The 26105-nt window shown below is 44.3% G+C and overlaps 1 protein-coding gene across 10 annotated transcripts in view; it reads right to left on the bottom strand.

The window, feature by feature from the left end:
* PTCH1 (patched 1) overlaps positions 1 to 26105 on the bottom strand; it is a 70562-nt gene that overhangs the window by 11273 nt on the left and 33184 nt on the right. For all 10 annotated transcript variants that reach the window (XM_072834814.1, XM_072834806.1, XM_072834800.1 and 7 more), the window contains 15 exons: positions 25932 to 26023; positions 24126 to 24324; positions 23707 to 23828; positions 22765 to 22912; positions 21832 to 21963; positions 21280 to 21435; positions 20538 to 20636; positions 19848 to 19973; positions 13770 to 13888; positions 12729 to 13131; positions 11996 to 12305; positions 7162 to 7304; positions 4983 to 5166; positions 3267 to 3547; positions 1437 to 1574 (listed from right to left, as the gene is read on the bottom strand). In XM_072834814.1, the coding sequence (XP_072690915.1) occupies positions 1437 to 1574; positions 3267 to 3547; positions 4983 to 5166; positions 7162 to 7304; positions 11996 to 12305; positions 12729 to 13131; positions 13770 to 13888; positions 19848 to 19973; positions 20538 to 20636; positions 21280 to 21435; positions 21832 to 21963; positions 22765 to 22912; positions 23707 to 23828; positions 24126 to 24324; positions 25932 to 26023 (2652 nt within the window). The remainder of the gene's footprint in view (positions 1 to 1436; positions 1575 to 3266; positions 3548 to 4982; positions 5167 to 7161; positions 7305 to 11995; positions 12306 to 12728; positions 13132 to 13769; positions 13889 to 19847; positions 19974 to 20537; positions 20637 to 21279; positions 21436 to 21831; positions 21964 to 22764; positions 22913 to 23706; positions 23829 to 24125; positions 24325 to 25931; positions 26024 to 26105) is intronic.

Raw genomic sequence — 26105 nt, 5'->3', positions numbered from 1 at the left:
AAGTGGTTTTCACTGGCATCAGAATAAAGGGACTGGTGGATTCTTAACTCTCATGGAAAGTTTTCTCAATTCTGGAGATATTAAGAATTATTTATGTTCTAGGTCCTAGGCTGTGAGCTCTCCTTTTTTTTTTTTTTTTTGTGAACTCTTCTTTTAAATAAAAAATCCCCTCTCCCTCCTCCCAGCTCAATGGAGGAAAATAATTTGGGTAGGCTCAAAACCTAGAGAATACTGGTTCTGTATTATCAGTTTTTTGCTGAAATGGGACTTCAACAAAACATGCTTTCTGAAACACAGTTTACAGTTTCTAAGCTGCCTGCAAATGCCCCTGAAAGACTCCTTGTGGAGAAACTAAGAAGGTACAAGACAGAGCATATGTGCGGATATGCACACGTGCAGACATGCACATGCCATGTGTTGAGCCCAAGGAAAATCAACTCTAGTGACTGCAAAAGCAAGACTGAAAGTAATTTGACCCAGGTTCAATGCTAGGTTTCCTATCTAGGGCATTCCAACATCAGTATTTCTTCAGCCAATATATATTTATTGAGTGCCTACCAACACCCTCAAGGACTTAGGCTATAAGCACAAGTGTGGACAGAACATAATTCACACACTACTCAGAGGCTTTTGAGTAATTTTCTGATAAATGTACATGATGGGTTTGTCTCTTGGTTTTTTTTTTTTTTAAGATTTATTTATTTATTTATTCATGGGAGACACACAGAGAGAGGCAGAGACACAGGCAGAGGGAGAAGCAGGCTCCATGCAGGGAGCCTGGGCCAAAGGCAGGCTCCAAACTGCTGAGCCACCTAGGCGTCCCTTGTCTCTTGGTTTAAAGACTCCCCCTGACGTTTAACTTCCTCCTGCTCACAGGCTGGGCACAGAAAGAGAGAGGGGAAAAATCCTGTTGAGAGCAACCCTGGTCCTCGTACTTCCTGCTCTCATGAATTTGGAAGCAAATAGGTCGAAGGTGGGTGGGCTCAGGTGAGAAAGCAGTTCCTCTGTCATGCTGCCCCATGCCTGTGAGTGTGGTCTCACTTTATCTCCTCTTTATAACTGTGGTTTTAAAAAATGTGTGTATTTGTGTACACTCACACACACTCATACCATCTAACTCAGGAACAAAACTGACAACTTACTGACCTGTCATGACACTAATGACACCAAATAAGCAGAATCCCTCCCGGCCCACTGCCAACCCTTTTACCTCCGATGCCCTGCCCTTAGACTGTCCCAGAGGGAAGGAATCCACCTAAATTTCAGCCACTTCTCGCTGGGAAGGCCTGTGGTCTGAAGCCTCTTCATTATGACACGTGTTACGTGTGTTCCTTGATGTTGGAAAAAACGCAAAGGTCCCCAACCCAGAGACTAATGAGGGCCAGAATGAATGTCTGGCCTTGCCATAAAGTTCTCAATGAAGGGGTCTCCCATACCAGAGCAACGTGAACGGTGAACTCCACTCCTATGCCGACAGAAGCGATCAGGATGACCACTGGCACAGCACTCAGCTTGATTCCAATGAGGCCCATCATGCCAAAGAGCTCGACTGTCATCAAAGCCAGCACCGTCACCTTTAAGAAAATGCACGCAATGAGCAGATGGGCACAGACAGGACAGGACTCACTCCAGATCAAGGGGAGAGAAACAGCCAGGACCCACATACAACGGAAGCATGGACTTGCTTTTACTCTGAACACCTGTCTTTACTTTCAAAATCACTGCACTGCTGCCGAGAAGAGAGACTTTGGGACAATTTTGGGATAGCTGCTTTGGGACAGCAGCTTGTTTAAGGAGTACAAAAAGGCAAAGTTTGGTATTACTACCATAAGCTGTCTTTCCAATACGCCTGCTCTAGAAAGCAAAAATATATAAAATAAAAAATTTCACAACTATTCCATTTGAGTCATCTAAGAATTACAGAAACATGGACTTGTAACTAGCTACAAATTTAATATAGTTTAAAATAAGGTATTCCCTTCTGTTTTAATCTTAATCATCAAAAACCATCCTTCAATTAACAGAATTGAAACTTCAGAGTTTTTGGTTGTGCCCTACCCTCCATCCTAAAGAAAGCAGATAGGAGGAGTGAATAGAAGCTTTTCTTTTGTTCTGTTAAGAGAGGATGACTAGGGAGAAAGGGGACTTCTGGTCAGCTGACATGGGTCAGGTTACAGGCGCTTTCACTTTGAAGAAATGAGGAGCAAGGCGGGTGGACACAGCAAGCAGTTAAACCCAGGAAAAGCTCTTATTTGCCTTTCATCTGCCTTGTAAAAATTTGCACAGAGATGGAAAGAAAATCTGGAAGGTAGACTATGGAGTTTGTTGAGCCAAAGGGAAGAAAATACAACTAGAACAGCCAACTTTACAGAGATGGGAGAGGAGTGGCTGTTCTTTCCTTGTCAGGGGTGGGGCAGTGGGCAGTGGTGGCAGGGGAAGGACAGGTCCAGTAACAGTTCCGTTTGCTTTCTTTAATAAGCTAATGAAAGATGGACAACGTCAATTGCTTAAGTACCATGAAAACCCCTACAGACTAAACATTTACCTTTAACATACCTGCTGCACAGACATATGGTACATAAATGAGACCTGGTCTCTGTTTTTATAATTTTGGCATTTTGAAGGCTGTACCACAGTTCATGGTAAACAGTTCATGTTTAAACAGTGCCATGATTTTATTAGATATTACATGAAACTTACTTCAGATCTGAGAGTATTACACTTGGACAGAAGGATACCAAAAAATAGGTTAGCAATACCAGTTCACCAATGTCCTCCAAGCTTTAAAGCACACACACAATACTACAAAACCATCTCAAAAACCATTTTACCCATATACCATTGTCCTAAACTTCTCTAATTGTCCCCCGCCCCTTTTTCAGAAGAATCTTCTCTATGTTAGGTCTGGGACGTAGTCACAAAAGGACCATTTAAGTAAAAATAAATAAATAAGTTATATTCGAATTTAATAAATGCAGAGTGTTTGTATTTAATAAATGCTAGGAGCTGTTACAGAAAGTGTGTTTTAAAACTTCCCTGTCTTTACACAGCAAGTTTAAAGCTGTAGGAGAAGAGACACAAGATGAAGGCCATTAAAGGCTCTACCTAACCATGAACCTCGCCACCTCCCACAGAATAAATATAACAAGGGTGATGCAATCTATACCCTCCTCCAGAGGCCCAGACATAAACACAACTTCCCGGCTGTAGCAAGAGCCAGGCCGAAAGGAATCTGGCTTGCACAAAACCCCTTCATATGAACTCACAATGATCCCGGCCGTCCAGGGGTTCAGGAGGAAGACGGCGCATACGAGGAACGTGCAGGCCAGCACCACGCTGACAGACAACAGAAGCCAGTGGCGGAGGCCAATGTACTGCTCCCAGAAGAGGAAGGGGTAGCCGTTGGGGTAGCTGGACAGCCCCAGGCTGGTGTAGTTGTTGCAGATGCTTCGGACCTTTTCAATAGCTTCCACGAAGTCAGATGTGTCCCGCAAGCCATTGAGGTAGAAAGGGAACTGAGCGTATTCGATGGGCTCTGCTGCTGGGACTGGACAGGGGGACAGAGGGAAGAGGCCATGGCTGAAGGCTCAGGGCCATGGGACCCAGGGAGGGAGGAGCCACTGCCCAGCCCAGACCCACACCCCGCGGGCTCCACGATGGCAGCCAACAGGGAAGGGACCCTGTCACCAAGTTCCCTGCCCACACTCCTTTCAATGTGAAAGACAACAGTATGCAGGACAGTCTTTGGTCTTTACAATCTTAATCTTTGGTTTAAAAAAGCTTTAAGCAATAACCAACAGGTTTTTTTTGTTGTTGTTTTATTTTGTTTTTTGGTTTTTGGTTTTTTTTTGGTGGTGGAGGGGAGCAGCCTAAGGCCTGTGTATTCATTTAACCTTTGATTTTAATCTTCTAGGGGCAGTCACTTTTGTAATGGGTCTAAACAACTTAAGAATTCAATGGCAGGAGCATTTTTTGTTCAACTGACACAAGGGAAAATACGAAGTTCAAACTGTTTTACTCACTCACTTATGAGAACAAAATAACTCGAAAGTCATGCTTTCCTGAGAAAAACGCTTAACTTTCTTATCCTTTTAGTGATCTAACACACTTAAACCTTCCATGCTTCTTTTTTAATGCAATGCTAAGTCTTCAGCAGCAGGGGAAGAAATCCTTACACAACAAGCATTTAGTTACTGCCGTTGTGTGTTCCAGACCCTTTGGGGTCATTCAGTTGACTTGCTAAACATGATTTGCCCTATTATAATCTCAACTATAAATTTTCATTAAGACAAGCCTTGGCTGCTTGCCACCAGGCTCTGGGGTTTAGATACAGAGAAGCACAACCTGCTTCCTCTCCAGCCATGTTTGCAAAGGGACCCGTCCTCTTTGTCACGTCCTCCCTCTCCCTCGGCCTATCCAAGGTGGAAGCTACTCACATCTCTAACACAAATGCAAATTAAATCCATACAGGACCACCTTTCAAAGTCAAGGCTGAGAGGGGAAAGGAAGAGGACACTGCGTATACACACTATCCTGCTCCGGTTTAAACAGCTTTGACAGAGTACAGGTGCTTGGTGGCTTATAGGAATGACCCAACTTGCCAAAAATTCCTTCAACACCAGAGTTGACAAAGTGAAGATAAACATATAATCCCCAGCGATAAAACTCTGCAATAGTAAAATAACACTCAACCCGGAGGCGTCTCCAGCTTTCACATGGAACAGCTGGCATGAAAGAGAGCTGCCCGGTGGATGTCCAAGGGTGAAAGCTACAAACGGAGATTAGGGACTCTTATTTCCCAGCGTGATAGAGCATGGGTTGTATTCCATTGCACACCCTCATCTGTCTCCCAGAGTTTTAAACTCAAAGAAATAGATTGTTCTGTTTACACTTTAGAACCCTGGGTAGCGTCAGCAGACGAGGGCTGTGGCCGAGCTTGGGAGAATGGAGTGAGGCTCCCACCCTGGTGGAGGGCTACTTACTTCTGAGCCTGGTTTCGGGCATGTAGTCAGCTTTGTCATGCACCCACTCAGGACGGTGAGGCCGGATGTTGGCCTGGGAGGCGGCATAAGCCACAGGGTCATTGCTCACCCAGGCAGTCAGGTAGATGTAGAATGCACTGGGGTTGATGATGCCATGTGCATCCACCAGGCGCTGCTTGGTCAACTGCAAGATGCGGAGAAGAGGGGTCTTTCAGAATGGGGTTGGGGAAGGAGAGCCCTGCACCAGCATTTGCAACAAAGATGAGAATGCCCCCTCTTTGAATGCATAATAAAATCCCGTCAGAACACCTTTGGTTTCTTTCCAAATGCACTTATCAGAGGATGCAATAATCAGTGTGTTTCTAACACACACACAGTTCTGCAGATGGTCCAGGAATTGACTGAACGAACCAATTAAATCTGAATGCTAAAAGACTGTCTGCAGCCAAGGCAGAGAATGAACAATCTGGAGAAACATATTTATAGGAGGAGAAGGAGGAAAAAACCTGGCAAGAACCCCCATACACGTCTGTATGCAGTTAACCTCTGCTGTTAACACTGAAGGAAATGCCACCCAGTAAATGGAGGAGAGCTATAAAAATAAAACAACATCTGTATAAATTTTGCTAACACTAGCCTCCTATGACCTGTGTATTCACAAAATGCCCATCGCCAGGAAGTGGAAGGGGCTGATGCACAGCCACGGTCTTTCTGGGTACCCCTATTTCTGAGAGAGGTGGTCCCGCTTGGCAAGCCCCATCATAGGCCATGGGATACTACACTCCCTCTATCTACTACACACATACTGATACAAACAAATACATTTTTCCTGTTTACTTTAGATTCAGGCCTGACTCCAATGCGTTTGGCCTTCTTAACAAAATGAAAAACACCAGTGACAGCAGTTAATAGAGAAAGAGTGAAGGAAGAAACAGTCGAGTGACAAAACGAAATTTCAGGGGTCTGGATTCAATTAATCCCCAGGATATGTAACAACTGCATGTCTTCAAGCCGTCTCTGGAATTACATAGCACGGCTCATGGCCTCCGTGCACGCAGCATGCTTTTCTCCCTCCCAGGCAGAGGAAGTGATATCTGGGGGCCTGGCCCAATCACATTTGCTCCACAGTTGTCCCTGGTCCCTAAGGTCTGGCACAGCCCCCGGCATCCCCCTGCTATCTCTCCCACAGGCTCTTCTGCCCACATCCTTGTCAAACCTGACAGTGTGCCGCATGCGGCCATAAAGCACCAAGTTCACACTCCATAATAACTCTGAACAATGTACTTTGTAAATCTGTCACCTTTAATGCCAGCGAAAAAGGAGAGACAATAAACAGAGCTGCTGGGAAGATCATTAGCATGACGGTTTTCTGCCTGAGGGGGAAGCAAGCAAGCTACAAGGAGCAGAGGGAATGGGATCTGGGAGAGCCGGCAGTAGTGCTGGACTCATTTGAAATCTGAAGGGTCCCAACACACTCCCAACTTGCCTGAAGAATCAAAAGGGAGTATGCTGGAATCCGAGCATCACAGAGAAGATGCAAATGTAGTTGGAGAATATGATTACCAACTAGAAACCGCTCTTATTACCCGGGGAAGTGAGCAGAACGGCGAGCGCTCTCAGGTTTCGGGGACTGGCAATTCTGTTTGCTTCACTCATGGCAGAGCCATCTGTCTGTCCCCCTTCTCCACCTGCTGGGCCAGGGTGACCCCGAGGAAACGAATGCAATCAATCCTCCCATCCTTCTAGTAACCTCTCTGACTTCCTAACTCATCCATCCACCTCAAATTCTGCTCACTCAAATGACTGCTACCATCCTTTTAAGTGTGAATATAACCCAGATCAACATGGTAACAAGCACTAGAATTCAAAAGAGAATGGCACAATACAGCATGTCTCGTATCTGAAAGAGCCTGCACTGCCTGGAGAGTTCCTGGTGGGAACAACGGCTGTGGAGGCAGGCAGTAACACACGACCCCACTTGACAAACGGGCAGACTGAGGCACAGGCTTGCCTGCAGTCACACAACCAGCCGACAGGATGAAGTGAAGTAGAGCCAACTCGACATTCTATCAGCCCGATGCCTCGGGTCTCCAGAGGGCGCAGGCTGGGATGGCAGCTGCCCCAAGATCTGCTCAGCGATGCCCTCCGCAACGCCCAGGATGTAGGGCAGCCACAGTACCTGACTGATGTCGATGGGTTTATCGCGGCTGCCGGTCTGCACCAGGAGTTTGTAGGCAAGGACCCCATCATCTGATCCATTTTTGTAATTGTTTGGCATGATTTTCCCAGTTTCCCAGTCACTGTCAAATGCGTCCTGAAGTCCTAGAAAAGGCAAATGTATATGAGATATTATGATTCTTAACCAGAATGATCTAGGCCCTGATGTGGTGGGCTGAGGACACCCAGCAGAAGGGAGTACTTGACATCAACCTCAAACACTCTGTATTATACTTGTTTTCTATTTCAGATTCAAGTGACACTATTCAATTTTTCATGAATGAGTGTCAGGTTGCTGATAATCACTGCTTCAAAGGTGGAAGAGGGGAATTCTTGTTTCTAGGAAGCAAATTTACATGTTTTACTTTTACATAAAAGAGAAACCCTTTCTTCTCCCTCAATGACTATTCTGAGGAGAGGAAGACAGTGCACTGTCTGGCCGGGTGAGGGGACACATAGGCTCATTAGCCATCTCAGGCCACTGTTGGGTGCTAGAGCCTGGGATTCTTCAACCCAACCAGAAATCCCACTCAGAGTGAGGAGAAGGCTTTCAAACTCCCAACTTCAAACAGTAACTCAGCTGCTTCTCCAGCCCAGGGTGAGCGAACACGATTCTGTCAATTTGTTCCATCTGTTCGACTTGTGGAGCTAATACAAGCTGTGGGATCGGCTGCCAGGTTGTGTAAAGATCACAGCCAACACCTATTCACTCTCGACTGTTCCTCTTTGCCACCCTTCCTCACAAGGCAGGGCGGGGGCGGAGGGACCTCGTGAGCGTCCGTGTGTGCAGGGAAATGCCTCACGGGGTAAATTTGGATCAGATTGAAACAGGAAGCCACAGGCCAATACAAGGGGGCTCTGTGAGAACAGATGACAAACCGCAAGCACGGGGAGGGGAAGGAAAGGGCTCTCTGGGTGTGGGGGATGGGCGAGCCCACCAGCCCACCACACACAGCTGTGCTTGGCCTCTGTAATCAAAACCATCATTACAGACCTGATGGTTTGGCTACAGCTGTAAAGAGATAAGCGTGCTGGAAGAGAAAACAGGGCCCTGGTGACCCGGTCTTAGGGGCTGAGTGATCCCACATACACACACTCTCCCCCGACACCCCTGTCTCCTTTCCACTGTCCTGCTCCCCTCCAAATCCCCTCCCAAGTAGAACTCCAGGCCCCCAGGAGCTCAGGAAACCACATCTATTGAACAAGCTGTGTATGCAGGGGTTAGACATGGCCAGTTAGAAGGGAAGAGAGTTCATTTCATCTCATGACAGGCCTTGAGTGAATTCAAAGACACCCCCCCCCACCGTGCCCCAGTACTGGTCTCCTCAGTGCTCAAAATAATGAAGCTCTTGGGGTTTGACGTAGGGGCAGAGGGGGAGCACAGGACCCTGTCTCTGTCTCTCTCTCTTCTCAAGCCTTCCTGCCGACATCGCTGTGGGCATTGTTTTTACACGAACAATGTGGGGATGAGGCCCTAGGCTGGGTGGTGAAAGAAGGCTATGTTTAGGGGCGAGTGTGAAGGAGCGGTGGGAGCGGTGGGTGGGAGGGACCACCACGACGGCCAGGCTCCTAACTCTCACAGACTGTTTTTCATAGTGAGGCATGCACACAACAAGCCGTACTGAACAGATGTTATTTTATTACCAAAAGCCTTTTTTGTTTTTGAAAAAAAAAATAAATAAATAAACAGGGGAGGGAAAACAAACCCTCCTCCCCACCCCCTACCACTCCAAAAGAGACCTGGTCTGTTTTCCTCACCTTAATAGAATTTTCATCACTTCATGGCCTGTATGGTACTTTAACCCTTTCCCTCTTGACCCGTCAATCCTAAGGAGCCACTGGTGCTCAGGGAGCACTGGGCTGTCTCAGCATTTCACAATGATCACCAGTCATGTACTTCTTAGAACCACCTCATGAGATAGCCCTGCTAGAACCATGGTTCCCACTATACAGATGAGAAAACCGAGGCGTGGAAAGCAACTTAACCAAAGCCACCCAGGAGACCAGGGCTGGATGGAGCTAAGCTTTGGATCCAGGCAGCTGGGTTCCAGGTTCAGCTGGAAACATGGCTGCTCCAAATAGCCCTGGACACACAGAGGAGCTCAGGAAGTTATTTGCTGAAGGCACAAATAAGATCAGCAGAGGTACCAAGGGCACCCCTGACATCTAGTGGCAAATAGAGTGTTCCAAAAATGTGAGTGTGGTTTTAAGATTTTTATGCACTAAGAGTCTGGGGACACCCTGAGTGAACCAAAGGAAGAAAGACTGGATTTGAGGGGGTCCACCCTGCAGGCAACTCTGTTCACCCCCTCATCCACGCTGCTAGCCTTCCCGTGCCACTCACTGCACTCAGAATACAAACATGAACAAGAAATAGTTGACCTCATGAAAAAGTTAAGTTTTTATTCTTAGATTATTTTATTTTCTAATTACCAAAAAGCTCAAATAGCAAAGAAATGGCCTGAGAGTATGTGTACAACATAGGATTTCTGTGCACAAAATGAGGGATGCAGATTTGCTTCCACTGCCCCTTGGCCTGCGTTTTATACTCTAACACGTGTACACTGTAGACAAGATCGATGACATTTTACCTATTTGACAGCAAAACGTGAAAGTGTTAACTAAAACTTATCTCATTTTAAATTTTATACTAAATACTATTTTCTAGGGAAATATCAATTGTAAGTTTCTCTTTGATAATGAGCCCCTAAAGAGAACATTAATTTAAATTTTATCTGCATAACGCAGAGCTGAATACAAACGAACACCATTTGTACATGATGCAGTGAGGTTGTTACCTGCAACTTCACCTTACTTGCATGTGTGTTTAAAGATGACACATGATATTGCCATTATGTATTTTTATGAGTTAGCACCTACCCCCACCCCGCAAACTAGTGGAATGTTGATAAAGACCAATAGCACAACACGGTTTTTAGTGACAATTCCACTGAAAACCAATGAGGGTCCCAACACTTAATGACCACACAAAATGTTTTGAACAATTCAAGGACAGCTGACTCCTTGCAGGAAGTGTTCAAAGACCCCATTAGCCACTTGACAGGCCTGAAAACCGTGTAGGCAGCCTGGCGGTCCCATTATCTGGCCATTCTGTGTCCAGTGCTCTCTGCTGGACCTCCTGAGAGTCACACGCAGAGTTCTAGAGCTGGCTGGGACCTCGACTTGGGAGCATGAATGGGTCTCACTTGGTCGAGGTGGGTGCTGTTCACTTAGCAATCAAAACAACATGATTCAATTGCACCTTCAAAAAAGTGTGATTCTCAAGTCCAACTGCTTTAGGTCTTTAAAGGAATGAAAGCATAGGGATAATTTACAATGCACTATAAAAAGGTTAGCCCTGCCACTGCCTGGAGACAATACCCTCTGCCCTCTTCCCAAGATCCGCCTAACATGCTATATTGAGCGTCCAAAGGAATGGCCTAAGACTGAAATCAATTCTACAATAACCCTCCTTTGCTCAGATACAGGCAGCACTGGCGATCTCTTTGTCATTTGTGGCAAGCTATTTGCATATCTTTGGCCAATGGGGGAAAAATGAAAAGCAGGGAATCTCTCAACTGTCTGGTCCTGTTTTGACTCATTATCTGGAAAACACAGCCTCCAAAACTACTGTAAAAAGTAAGACTTAGAACTAATTCATGTTAATCTCATGAGCATGTTAAAAAAATAATATTAATGTCATGTAGTTAGTTCTCTTTCCCTTCCTCAAAAAAAGAGGTCAAATCTGGTGTACATGTATGAACAAAATTCTAGGAACAGAAGTCAAGGCTAGAAACTGAACTGAAGGATTTTCAGTCAAACTCATGCAGTTTACCATTTTATGCAAACTCACAGGGAAATTGGCTGCTTAATCTTTACATACAAGTGTATTGACTTAAGACCAAAAAAGGCACTCAAATCTGTGTTTAAACAAGCCTAATTAAGTGGGAAATTAAGACAATCATTTGGATAACTTAAGCCAAAAAAATGTTGGGGGCCATAATTATTTGGGTATTTCAGTAATAGCATTTTTGCCTGAATTGTGTGGATAATTATCTTGATTCCCCACTTCACTTTGCATGTGTCAACATGGAATAAATGAACAGATGTTCTTGGAATCACTGAATACATTCATATCAGTCAGCAGTTAGAAGCAAATTTAAGCCATTTTTTTTTTCTCCAATTGACTACTATTTCCCAGACATGTATCTAAGGACAAGATAACATGCTAAGAAAGGCATCTTAAAAGCAGAATTTGGTTATTTATGAAATACTGTGAGATGTGATTAAGCACTGATAACTTTATTTCATATGCTGAACCAAGAGATGGTCAAAATATGGAATTGTACATTATAATCACCAATGATGCAAAAATCTACTGGTGTAGTATGCCAAAGTTTGTCAATAAGTCAGTCTAGAAATTTCCATTGACACTTTTGATCATCAAACTAACCACCATCCAAAAAAAGAGCCCTAGAAGCATCCAGGTCCCTATTTTATAACATATGTTTCCATTTCCTAATGTGCATCCATAAATTCTTACAGAAGTTCCAATGAGTCCTCCACTGGAATTGTTTGCATCATTTTATAGGCAAAAGCCAGATTTGGGAGGCTGCCCCCAAAACAGTCTATATAAGAATTTTAAGCAATACTCAGAAGTCAATGAAACATGTCAGTGTTATGTTATAATCTAATACTTTAATAAAGTGAACAAAAGGAACTTGTGGAAGCTGAACGTACCAAAGACCAAATGGGGAATGTTTACAAAGGGCGAACGCCCCCTCGCAGCATCTCACCTTGTAACCAGTCTCGGAAGTAATGCAGCCACATTTTGGGAAGCTGTTTATTTTCTTCCAACATGACATACTTCACATTGCTGAAACTCTTGTGAAGGTCGTAAAGTAAGTGCTGGATATTTGGGTAGTCTGCTTTCTGGGTGACTATATACATGTTGTAGAAAGAGAAGTATTTGAACTGTGCAGCAATAAAATCATATTCTCTGGTTTCCCGGGGCACAATGTCTGTGAGGTCCAGCCCATCGCGCACTCGGGTGGTCCCATAAAGGCTGACCCCCAGCAAGCCCAGGAAAAGGAAGATGACCACGACCTGTAACACAGTAAGAGGCACAAGATTAGAGCCAGAGGACAGGACCAACTCTCCCCTGACAGAGGCAAGCTGTCTGGTCCAGACCTCACTTTTACCCCCACAATGGCCCTGATGAAGCATGTAGGGGTCATCCTCCCAGAGGGAAAAACAGGTAATCATAGTAATCTTATTTTAAAACAAGCTCATGAAGAATAAAATGTTTAAAATTTAAGGAGTTGATCTAAATTCACAGAAACATTTGTTATGGTAGAGATTCACTCCCATAGAAGATGAGCTCATTAAAATGGCCCCACATGCTAAATGGACTGACTTTTTAGAGGGCCTGAAATAAGTCACACCCAAAGAAGCAACCTGATGAATTCCAAAAGAGACAGTTTTGTTATTTCTTGAAGACAGGAAGAGTCTTCTGTTTTGGTAGATTACCTTGGCTTTTGGTTTCAAGAGGAAAGGAGCATAGTGTTTCTCGGCAAAAGATGAAAGTGTCCACTTGGTGCAAGGGGGCTCAAGGCAGTGGAGGCTGGAGTCAGAGAACTGGGAGAGCAGGTCCCTCGTGGAGCTGGTGCTCTCAGGGCTCTGGCAGCTGAGGGTATCCTGGGTCATGGTGACGGGCTGCACGGAGATCTCAGAGCGTGGCTCGGCGGTGGTGTAGTACACGTGCGTGTGGGGGTCATACTCTGTGCGGAGCTGTACTGTGGACTGCATGGTGATCTGGGTTTCGTGGGTGAAGCTGTGGCTGCTGTAGGGGGGCGGGGGACTGTAGCGAGTGTTATCGTGAGTCTCCGTGTAGGCCTGAGGTTCAACCTGAATCACTCTGCTGACGCAGGGGCTGAGAGGGGAAAATATGTCACAATGGTATATTGAAACAGGGAAACGTGCTTTCATTTTTGCCAATGACTGACATCCATTTTACATAGCTCTCATTTAGAAGAAAATATCATACTGTTGAACTCCACAAACATCACCTAATTTAACCATCTGGACACAGATAGTATTAAGTCAAAGGAGGCCAAATGGATAGTTGATCATGAATTTGGCTGGCAAAATCAAGTTACATGCTGATGAACCCCTTCGAAGCACAATTCCTAAAAACACACGATTCCCCCCCAAAAAAACCCCATGACACCCAAAGGGCTATATTTTTCTGGATGGTTGGTTTTCAAACCTTTGTTTGCCTGAATCCATACAGATATGACACGCTCAATCATCAGCAAAATTAATCCACAACAGAAATATGAGCACATGCATCACAACCCCAGAGCTGTGAGCCTCTAATCAGGGAGGGAAGCTTCAATGATTCGATATTCCCAACAAGGCATCCTCTGTCCACTATTTCCTATGCCTCCATCACACTGGTACAAGCCCTGTTAACTACATTTTCTTCCAAGTCCACAGACTAAAGAGTTCTCTTAACCCTACCACTCTGTACCCAACATATAAAGGCCGCAGCAGCTCATGAAATTGTACCTTGTAAAACAGCAGAAAATATCCAATCTCCTGTCCTCACGTCGATACAAATCCATGCTGAGAATTGCAGGAAAAATGAGCAGAACCATAGCAAAATTGAATACCACTACTACAGCCGCCTAGAAGCAGGAAAAAAAAAGCAGAGGTCACCAATATGTCTCCTCCCAGTCAGAGGACTGCTATGAAAATAAAGATGTTTTAAACACCATATTTCTTTTAATTCCCTTCTCAAGTATTTAAACTTGAAATAGATGTTGGAGTTTCTCATCATTTTTGCTTCTCTGCCACCATTAAGGGACCAGTTGACTAAAACAGGCCCCATCATTCTCTGATCCTTTCCATCTCTTAGAATTTCACAAACCTATGATGAACAAACACGGGAACGAAATGAACGTCTTGCGAGCAACTTAACCAAACCAAATCTACAAAGGCAGAATACAGAATATACTTGAGACGTTTTAATTGAAAACAAACATTCCCCTTTCAGAACATTTCTAAGAGTTTCACGCAACTCTGATTTTATGCTCAGAATATTTATACATAAAGTGGATTGGGTATATCAAAATGTCACCTTTAAAACATGAAATAAAATTTCAAACACGTCCCCTGAGGTCTTTAATAGGCACATTCCAAATAGTCTCCAGAGTAGCCTGTGGGGTGTGCAAGCACAGTAACAGAAAAGGTCAAGGAGAATAAGGCAGAAAGAAATTCCTGTGTGTGATTATAGTATGCAGAATAAATAAGTACGGATTCAAAAGTCACTCCATAACCTAGAATAAACACGGGGCTAGATTCTGTAGTGCTTTGGCAAATCTCCTGCCGACCTAGTAAAAATTACACAATTAGGCTGTTAATGGGGGAAAGTCAACAGAGGACAGTTGAAAGGCTCTCCAATTCAGACAGGAATGGAAGGAAGCAGCACAAAAAAAAAAAAAAAAAAAAGCACCTGAAATGCTAAGTAACCAAGAAATCATCAGAAAATTTTTTTGAAAATTAAAAACTCTCAGGAAGTTTTCCAAAGAACTACCTAGTTCTAAAATGTCCTCCAATTGGGTAAATGTCTCCAGGTAAGAAGAGAAAACCTGCTTATAAAGGATATCTGACAATCAGAGGAGAACTTTGCAAAGAGGTTTTGATAGTAATTGTGAATTTATGCTTATAGTTAAAGAGCAAGCCCGAGGTCTGGTAAGGTACCTTTCGATAATTAATTCAAGGTCAAGTTTACAAAGCCAAAAAAGAATCTAGAGTCTCCTAAAAATCACCTAACCCCTTTCTTCTTAGTCTGCTTGGAAATTCCTCATCAACTTGAAATATATGGAACCCGTGAACTTAACTACTCTCATGCATGGAAGGTCCTTTAAAGACCTGCCTGATTGGCCTATTTTAATAAGAAAATCACTATATTGACTAGAGGATTCATCTAAGAGACAAATACTAAGAGACAAAGACAAAAAGGGAGGACACTGAGCTGGGTATGGGAGACACAGAGAGAGAGAGAGACGACAAAATCCTTTTCTCAAGGACTGACGCATTCAGCCTATAAACAAAGTTACGGTTCAGGCTAACAGATATAGTAATAAAAGGTTGCAGAGGGTTCCAGGGCAGCTCAGAGGGGGTTAGAGTACCCAGGTGGAGGTTGGGGGGGAGGGCAGATGGTGATCAAGGTAGGTTCTCAGGGAGAAAAGAACAGGACTCTGGTGGGGCCAGGGAGGAAGGATGTGCCACCTGGAGGAACTCGACAAGCTGTGTCTGAGAGGGAGACCTAGAATTCTGTTGGGGGAAGAGAAAGGAGAAAGGGGGTCTCTAGGTAGTTATGAATACAGGACTCATTCGATCCCACAGCAACCAATGATAGTCATCATTACTGCTCTTGACACTAACAGAGACTCCGTAGTGCAGAGGATGGTCACCTGGCAGGGGTTACTAAGTAAACCGAATTTAAACATGAGCTTGATATCAAAGCCCTCAGCCTGAGACCTGGGGGTTCTTGTCTCCTGGTCACCTCCTGAGGGGACGAACATGGCTGGATTTGGGCTCCTGACCAATCTGACCACAGGGGTGCTGGGAAGGATGGGTCTGAGACTCAAGGAGATTTTTCAGGAAAATTCAGTCCTGGAGATGGAATCCTTTCATTTTCTATTACGAGCATGTTTATAATTCAGGGGTAGAATGCAGACAGAACACTGCCAAGCATCTTACTCTGGACAAAAGTTCCTGAGGACGAGGAACGTAAGTGGCCCAGGTGCTCTGACATGAACAGCACTGGTGCTTCCACAGTGGCTGGGGAACGCACCTGAGATCAGCTTTATCCACCGGAGGAATCCATGGAGGACATGAAGAACCCCCAAAACCCTGAAGTGCAGCATCGCATCCATGCTTACCATCAAATGGTGTATTACATGCAAAGGGAGAACAAATTCTGACAGGAAAATGGCCCAACCTCCACGTCCCACTCAAGTGCACCAAAAGAGTAAAAACCAAGAAGCGAGGACTTCTCAGCAAGGGACAAGCATCACTAGAGCAAAAAGGGGTTTAAGACATTCTACAAAAATCTGAAAAGATGATGGGGATGATTTGCACTGTCAATCAATTCCAATTACTGTGCTTAAAGGAGAAGTCCCCATGCCCTGTGCTCTACCTCACCCTTGGGGGAGCATCCCTGGTGGCCCTGCTGAGACACTTGCAGAGCTCAAGAGACAAAGTGACCCTGCGTAGCGGAGCCCTCATCTAAATCCCCTTACTGTTTGGAACAATAAGGTGTTCTGTTCTGGGGGTTTTCATTGAAGAACAAATAGCATTCAGTTACCAGCAAAGCCCCAGCTCAGGGCATTGGCTCCCAAAGAATTAGACGGTGCAACTGCTTTCTGATTGATAGAGGTGGCATTTGGATGGAGATTGACAAGGAAGGCTAAGACACTTTCTTTGGGGGAAAAAATTTCTATTTATTTTGGTAATGTTAGACGATGGAAAAGTTCCACAAAGAAAAATCCTAAGTTATTATGGATTTATCACTGGACAGAACCACTGTGGGTCTCTCTCTTTCAAAGTTTAATCTATAGTATACTGCAAACACTAATATGAATGAATACCCAGAGGGACAGCTTGACACAGTTTTCACTAAAAGAAAGAGAGCTACATCACGGTCAACTCTGAATATCAATATATTTAAAAGGAAAGCAGCCAAAAATAAAATAAAATAAAATAAAATAAAAGGAAAGCAGCATAAATTTCTGATGGTTACTGCAAAAATCGTGGTATGTTCTGTTTTCTCTTTACGTTTTCTTTTATTTCCTTTCCTTTTCCTTGGTTTGTTATTTTGTTTTTTGACAGAGAATGAGCCAATGTTACGGGAAGCCAGTCTTTAATAAATGAGGACCCCTGGAAGTCCTCAATTTTCTAACATGATACCCTAGTGGCCTAGAATAGAAACGCAAAATTCACAGTACCCATTTCGACTAGGTAAGGTACTTACCTTGGGAGAACTTTAGCGTTACTGGATTTTCTAAAAGGCGTAAGAAAACTCATGTAGCTTTTCAGACCACCACACCATAGGATATCATTAAAGGAGATTATGCCTTCATGAATCATCAGTGTGTACTGAGAGAGGAGAGGAGAAAATGAGAGAGACACACAAGAAGAAATGAAGGAGTGTGTGGCAAAGCAGAGATAAAGAGCAGCAAGGAAAAGGCAGGCAGGAAAGGAGAGGTGGGAGAGCATCCAACTGCTAACAGGGTAGGACAATTTCTCAATACCAGAGCCTACTGTGTGTCAATGCGGGGAGACCTGGAGACCGCAGGTGGGTGTGCAGATGCCCGTGCACGAAGGCATTCTAGAACTGTAACTGCACCAATACTTTCACAGGCACCTTTCACATCACTGATCAGTGAAGCAGTTAAATATATATTTTCATTTTCTTGAGCTTCAGTCATTCAGATTTAACTTTATTAATTCACTTTTCACTTACTACTTTTATTTTTAGATATTTATAATAAACTCATTTTCTTTCTTTTTTTTTTTTTTTTTTAGTATTTTTCTTTTTGGGAGTGGTGGTCACAGTGATTGTACAAAAATCTTTTTCCATGTTCTATCTTACACTAAATATAAAGTAAGTCTAGTGTCCCAAACAGATCATTAGTCGCTCAGGTCTTCATCACCCATTGGCGAAATGAATTCAAATACGAAGACTACAAAAGTGTTGATGAAAGTATAAAGAGAAACCTGGTTTATGATTTGTCAGTTTCTCTTCCTGAACTCAATCAGGAACCTTTTGGGGATTACCAAGAGTATAGCAGCAGGAAGAAGTTTGATGTAGTAACATCTTAAAAAGTGACACCAAGGGGTACATGGGTGGCTCAGTTGGATAAGCGACCCCAACTCTTGATTTTAGTTCAGGTGATGATGTCAGGGCGGGGAGATCAAGCTCCGTGCTGGGTGTGGAGCCTGCTTAAGATTCATTCATTTTCTCTTTCTCCCCCGCCCCAGTCCATCTCAAAAAAAAAAAGTAGTTTCCTTAAAAAACCTGGCCATCTCGTTATAATATAATGTAAGGAAAAAAAGGAACGAAGGGAAGCACCACTCCTCTCTTAGAAAATACTTGAAGCTTTAAAATTTGAGTTTAATTCACAGAACTTCAATAACATCTTTGACATATCAAAACCTGAAACCATTTTGGGCTTAGAAGACCACATCCCGGAGTGGTCAGTTCACTCTCCTCATCTGCTGTCCTGATCGATTTCAGGATTCCTTTGCATTTCAAGCAGCTGAGAAGCAGTGTCAGTGCTCTGGGCTGAGCACAGAATGGACCACAGCCAGGTCTCCAGCCTGGCGAGCTCTCCATCCTCACCATTCATATAAGCTGGCTTTTTGTGCAACAAGAACAACATCACAAAAATCTTGGTGGCCTCGAGGTGTGGAAGGGCCTGGTTTGGGAAGAAAGAGCACAACAGTGCAGGAGGCAAACTGCTCTGGAGAAGAAAGGCAGAGGAATGTTGAGTTTTCTTGTGTAGCCTAAGAGGGGAGGAGGAGGCCAAAAGAAGAGAGAAGGGCTGGAAGACACTGGAGCAACTAAGGAAAGAGGTGGGAAGCGAGGGCCCGCCAATGAGCCCCCTGCAGGTGGAGGATGGCCAACCCATCTGCACAGTGGAAGCTCAGCCTGTGGTTCAGACCACTGAACAACAAGGTGTGTGGGAGGCATGGGCCCACCTATAGGCGGGCTGTTTCCAGTAAATACAGAACAGCACTCGAACTGTATTCTCTCTTATGATTTTCTTAATAACATTTTATTCTCTAGATGACTTTGTTATAAGAATACAGCTTATAACACATGTAACCTAGAAAATATGTGTTAATTGATCATGTTATCAGAAAGGCTTCCAGTCAACAGCTGCTATTAGAAGTTAAGTTTTGGGGGAGTCAGAAGTTATATGAAGATCTGACTTATGGGAGGGGGGTTCAGCACGCCGAAACCCCATGTTGTTCAAGGGTCCACCGTACTCAATTACCATCAATTACCAATTACTCAGTTACCATCTAGCCTGGTCTATACTGCAACCTGTTCTTGGTCAGTGAAGTCTGCTCTGTACAACTGCCTGTTGGGGCTGCTTTAGGGAAACAGAGAGAGAGGGTGGCATATTGGGACTGAGGTGGCCAGCAGGGAAGGGGCGTGACAGTGGGGATTTAGAAGCATGGCTGGCCAAGAGCTGGCCATACCGTGGATCAAACTAGAGGACTTCTGGCTATCTGGAACAGAGGCTTCTCAGCATCCTACATGGAGTAGCCTTAGGGTCGTTCTAGTCTAACTGTAAAGGAAAGGGCCACTCCCTAAGGCACCAGGTCTTGAGGATACCTGGACCCCAGGCATCTGGGCTATAGTACTGGGAGGAGGGGAAGAGACCTGGGATGTATTTTAGAGGGAGGGTCAGGGTAATTGCTTAAAGAAGCTTCCACCCGGAAGAGCCCCGGATGCAGACATGGTACTTCACTTCCCGGCAGGAGTGCCATCAGCATGCTAGTGGAGAATGGGACAGGATGCTGGTGTCAGGGCAGTGCACACCACATGTTTCATCCCTGCAAACTCACCTGAAGGGAGAAGGCTCGCAGAGCGGGAATAGGGATCAGAGCAGCCATGAAGAAGGCTGTGACATTGCTGATGGAGGTGAGCGCCACACTGGCTCCTGTGCGCTTCAGGCACTCCCCAGTCCTATCCTGAGAATGAGAAATCACCGTGCTGAGAACTGCATGGTGCAGGGTCCCCTCAGATCTCCGATCATGTCAACAGTTCAAATACATGACCAAGTGAGACAACAGACAGGTTATCACTCTGACATCATGGTATAGTAAAGGGCTATCTCTCCAACCCCCTAACACTGGCATCAAAAAGTTTTTAGTACTACTATCGACATAGGTGTCGTTCTTGGCTACCACATCCGAAACACAGAGCTGCAAGATAAAGATTTAAATAAATTTTTAAGATTTAAAAGGTGTGTGTGTGTGTGTGTGTGTGTGTGTGTGTGTGTCGGGGGTGGGGGGAGATCAAGACCAAGTGACAAAAAGAAACCCACAAAAAAAACTAGAAAAGCAAATATGGGCTTTGGAATAAGTGTTCTGAGATTCTTCTAATTTCTTTTACTTATTTACAGCCAGCAACATGTCATCACTGACTTGAGACTGAAATATTTATTGGGACAGATTAAGGAAAATTAAAGAACACTCAAGAACGGAGGGGACTGGGGCTATCCCCAAAGCTTTCTTCTTTTGTTTTTCTATTACCTCAAAAGGGATTCTTTTATTCTGTCCTGTTTCACTAAATGCATGTGCCAGAAGGAAAACATCATCCACACCAACACCAAGAGCGAGAAATGGCAAAACCTGCAACGAACACAGAGGGCAGTACAGTAGACACGTGAAGTCCAATTTGTGATCATTCCAGAGCCACTGAGAACATTGTCCCCAGCAGCTACCCCAAGGACAACTCATACCAGCTCATGGGAACAATCTACTTCTGAGCATTAAAATCCCCCCCGCAAAAATAAATAAAAATCCCTGCATCTAGCCATTTAAGCTCACATGAAGTCTTGGACATTTCTATTTTTAAGCTCCACTATTTTTTTTAAAGCTAATAAATGAGCAGGAAGCTAACTCTGCAAAAGCAGTGGTTCTCAGAGTGTGATCCCTGGAGGGTATTGCTGAGAACTGGTCATTAGGAGCTCTGAAGATGGGGCCCAGCTGTCGGAGGAGTTACAAACCCTTCAGGCCACTCAAGTTTGAGAATCGTAGCTCTAATCAATGTACTGATAAGTGAAGCATCTCTACCATCCACAAGCCCATGTAGACCTTCCACCCACAGCCAAGTGCTCCATTTTTGAGACAGCACCTCCCCCCTTGAAGTGTGGCATCCTGGTGGCCAAGGCCAGAAGACCCTTTAGGTGACACAGACACAGAGGAGGTTGCTGGGCCACATCTGGGGAGGGGCATTTGTCAACACACAATGGATGGATGGTTCCTTTAATACCTGAGTTGTTGCAGCGTTAAAGGAAATCCCGATCAATGAGCACAGGCCCAATCCTGCAGCCACTGACAGTGCAACCAACAGGACGCCAGCCAGCCCCACGGCACCCTGGGACTTGGAGCAATCCCAGCGCAGCATGGTTAAACAGGCATAGGCAAGCTGCGAGCAGAACAATGGGGTGGGGGCAGGGGAAGGAACGAGGGGAGACACAAAACAAAAGCCAAACATTAGAATGGGTAAGGATTCTAATGTTTTCCCCCACCCATCACCCCAAATCAAAAGGTAGAACTTACTAAATCCAACCACAACAACAATGTACCTTACAGACATCACATGAAATGATACAAGTCAAAGATGGGCAAACTGCAAATGGGAGAAAATGCTTTACACGACCACTTTTGAAATCGTTATGAAGCCGAGCTCTCTGTGTCTTGGACGCACGTGTGTGTTAAGAGCAGTTAAAAAGCAAGAGCGGTCATGGAAAGATAAAAACTCAAAACCAATCCAACCATGGCCCCCGCCCCCCACCCCTGGGAGAAGTGACTCGACTGTTACCATCAGGAGGTAGCCACTAGCCACTCGGATGACGCTGACATCAGAGAAGGACTTCAGGATGTCATCCAGGGTTGTGGTGGTGAAGGAAAGCACTTTCTGAGTGGAGTTTGGAGCGACACTTTGATGAACCACCTGTGGTCACATCAGGTCCCAAATGGAATTAGTGTTTCAATGAGCTTCAATAACAGAGCTTGGGGGACATGTCCCCTCCACTCAACCCTCACTTGTTTCAAATACACTAAAGAGAATTCTACGTGCTTCAGGTTTGGGCATGGACCGAGGTGAAGCGACCCTGGGCCCGGGATGATGGAAGCCACAGTGTTCAGGTAAGAATGCGGTACTGCGGGGAGCTGGAGTTATGGCGCCTTCGGGCACCCTGCACCTTGGCCTGTTCTTCTCCTCATCGCTCTGCAATATGTCTGCGGTCCCATTGGCTCCCCACTAATCCAAAACAACTCATTCTTATGGCCACTCCTCCCCCCTTCATTTGCTGGCCACTTTTAAAAGGTCACATGCAGCTCAGTAGAGGTCACTGCTTGGGCAACAAAGGCCAGCTCCTGTCACATGACCTAACCAAGGGGACTGCAGCTGTGAACAGATTCTATGCTTTGCTAATGTTTTCCAGACACCTTTTCTTGCTCACCAAGTGTTTTTTAAACACTATTATGCTTTAGCTCTGGACCTCACGACTGGTTACTCCAAATGTCTCAGGCATCCCAATAAGAATTAGCCATCACCCAGACATTAAGGTTTTTAATATTGAGGGAGGGAATAAACTTTTTTCATCCCACCAGGCTCCCAAAAAGGACAATTAGGTTTTGAAAAGATATTCTAACGGGAAAAAAAAAAATGTCTTAAAACATTGCGAAAATGAAGTACGTCTGCAGTTTATACCCAGATTCAAAGGGGGGCATTGGAATGCCAAAGATTTACCTCCACATATGTCCTCTGCCAAGCCTCCAGGATGGCTGCTGCCTTGTCCTCATTCCAGTTAATGTGTGAGACATACTCATACCCCTTGAAGTGTTCGTACATTTGCTTGGGAGTCATTAACTGAAACATGGTTTGCAGGGCGTGGGCGCTGTGACAGGGTGGCAAACACACACATCAGTGTTTCCAGAAAGTTTTCTTGCTGCTGAAAACCCCAGACAGACGCCCCCAACTCGCCTTCCACATGAGCACATGTTTCCATTAAACAGGACCAGGATGGTTATTTTATTTAATAGATTGATGTACCATATTAAAGGTGTAACCTTACAAACCTTTTACAGATACACCCCAAAATTAAATTAATAAGCAATTTCCTTTCTCAGTTCCTATTCCGTGAAACAGGAAGGATAGGGGAATAGATAGCTTGAGCAGAGATGCTGGGCTCGACACTGAATGCTCGCCTGTGCAAAAATCCCAGACGACGGCTCTCCCCAGGGAGGAATGTCAGACAGAGGGCCCGGCGCTTGACGGAGCAGAATCCGCAAGAGCACAGAGGGTAATTCTTGTTTAGCCGTCAGCTGTTGGTCAGTCTGTGACAGAGCTTAGCTCATACCACGCCACTCTACTTGCTGTGACCACTGTGACCTGCCTGCATTACACCTGCCTTGACTTCCTATATAAGAGATCTTCCAAAAACCTACAGTTACTAACTATGGTTTCGATGAAAACAACACATCTCCTCTTAAAATATCCCCCGAAAGGTGGTTTTTTTTCAAGCTGGTCTGGTCCACTAATGTTTCCTAATATTCTATTACAGCAGATGGCTAGCTAGGATAACAGCTAAGTAGTAATACAAATACACTTGCAGATGTCAGAAGGGAAGTAGTTTCCCAGGAAAGGACAAAAAATAGATGGCTTGGATTTCTCTTCCATGTGCAGGATTACCTGACAAGCTTCCCGGTGCTGTTCTTGACTGTGCCACCCACAATCAGTTCCTCCTGCCAGTGCATGTACTTTCTGGATAATCCATGACATCCACCATTCAAAACAAGGGCCACATCAAGAGGCTAAAATAAAAAGACAGCCACATAATTATGGGAATTAGTAGGCAGGTCACATGCCTTGTTAAAATCCAGTGCATTAAGGGCTTGTTTGTTTCAGAGAGAACATTAATAACAAGGCTAATGAGAGGCGTATGGCAAATCTTACAGCAAAATTTAGCTCTATAAACAAACGTAGCTCCAGAGACAAAAAAGGTTGATGAAAATCAAATCATAAAAATGAAAATAAGAGGACTAGGGATGGGGGAAAGACCCTGAGCTTTTCTCCTGGTCCCCACGAGAAGAATCAACAACTGTACTCACTTTGGTTGCATTTTTGTTGGGGGCTGTGGCGGGGCAGTCCGGATCAGCCGGGTTGAGGCAGGGCCGGTCCATGTAACCATGACCAACTTCAGCTTTATTCAGCATTTCCTCCCAGCTGTCCACTTGATAGTTTATTTTCTTTAACTCTTCCAGGAATTCCAAAGGGTCAAAGTTTGTCCACTGCAAAGGAGGCTTACCTCTGTGAAAGAAATTAGAAGGTACGACCATGAAAAGAGGCTTTTCCAAGCCTCCGAGCCTGCACAGATCATATATACTATGTTTGGCTCGCATGAGGCTTTTTGGTAGCGCTGCAAGGCTGGGACCCCGGCACGGAAAACTAATGCTCCTTTCCTGTGGATCTATATGCAAACCTGAGTCAAGAAAATAATTCATGAATGGAAATGGCAAGCAGAGAGCTTGTAAATTAATGAAGAAATCAAAGACTTGTGATTGGCTGGTATGTCATCTTTCATACCTGAGATCAAGATTAGCCAAAGAGTGCTTCTAAGCAGAAGACTGAGATCCAAAATTAAGGGGGGAGGATATTTTAGAAGAGAGAATCACAATGCCAAACTAGCACTTGCCAGCCTAATAAATGCTTTGTAAATGTCATCAATCAAAATATTTGATCTCCATTACATTCAATAATCTCATACTTATGAGCTCTTTCTGACAGCCTGGCAGTCGACCCCAAAAGCCCCCTGCTGCCTCTGCCATCACCACCATCAAGGCCACTTCCCCCCACACTCACTTTTGAATTTGTGCTGTTGACAGACCAGAAAGGCTTTTGGCTGCCTGTTATGTAGTTCAAACCACACTGTAGCTGCTTAACCAGGCTGAAGTCATTATTCAGAATCTCCCAACCAGAAAACACAAAACCCCTTATTTCCCATCTAAAACTGTACACTGAAGGTCAGAGTATGGCCACTGCAAATTGCTTTTGCAGATATGTGCAAGCTAGGGCAGAAACAATAACCTAAGCACGAACTCTTGCATAATTAACTGAAGATGTCTACATTGATTAACAATTATTCCTTAAATGATGCGGTATATATAATATCCAACTGCTAAACTGTGAAGCATCCCCTACCATGGCCTTCAAAGACAGTGGATTTCCCCCTTAAATGTCATTAATGTGATCCAAAGAAAGGTTTAGTATTTTACTCTGCAGGAGGATCTTGAATTTTAACTCAATATATTTAACTCTGATGTGTACACACTAATAAATTGTCCCTCCTTAAAAAAAAAATAACTCAAATTTTTTTTTTAACGATTTTATTTATCCATTCATGAAAGACACAGAGAAAGGCAGAGACACAGGGAGAGGGAGAAGCAGGCTCCAGGCAAGGAGTTCGATGTGGGACTCGATCCTGAGACCGGGGATCATGCCCTGAGCTAGGGAGGGGCAGGTGCTCAACCGTTGAGCCACCCAAGGCCCAAATAAATCTGTGGAAGTGCTTGGTCTGTAAAACTGCAAACATTTTATTAAAGAGTTAAAAAACATACATACTCTGAAATAATTTGCATTTTATTTGCATATAAAAAGATGGGTAAAAGTGAATGAAATTTAATGATGCCTTTAGAACTTTATTTTGAAAAGAGGAAAAACATTCTGCTGAACCCCTCTCTTCTGCAACTATTCACTCAAAAAATGCCCATGGAATTTCACTCAAAAAATGCCCACGGAATTTCAATGTTTTTATTTCTTGTTCAAAACTGAAACAGAAGAAACAATGATAAAGTAACACCAGAAACATTCTAAAGTTTAAAAATCACAGACACCAGAAAACCAGATCACACACTTACAGTAGGTATGCTGTCCCAGATTGTAACTTTGCCCCTTCCCAGAAGCAGTCCAAAGGTGTAATAATTAAACAAGGGTAAAGATATTCGATTATCTGTCAAAGTTAAAAAGAAGAGGCTACAAGTTAGGCTAAGGCATACCACTGAGGAATTTTTGACAAGTTTTTGCAAAAAAAG

The sequence above is a fragment of the Canis lupus genome, chromosome 1 (genome assembly GCF_048164855.1).
Source record: "Canis lupus baileyi chromosome 1, mCanLup2.hap1, whole genome shotgun sequence".
In the NCBI taxonomy this organism is placed as follows: Eukaryota; Metazoa; Chordata; class Mammalia; order Carnivora; family Canidae; genus Canis; species Canis lupus.
The sequence above is the reverse complement of the archived record's forward strand: the minus strand, read 5'-3'. Positions and strand labels throughout refer to the sequence as shown.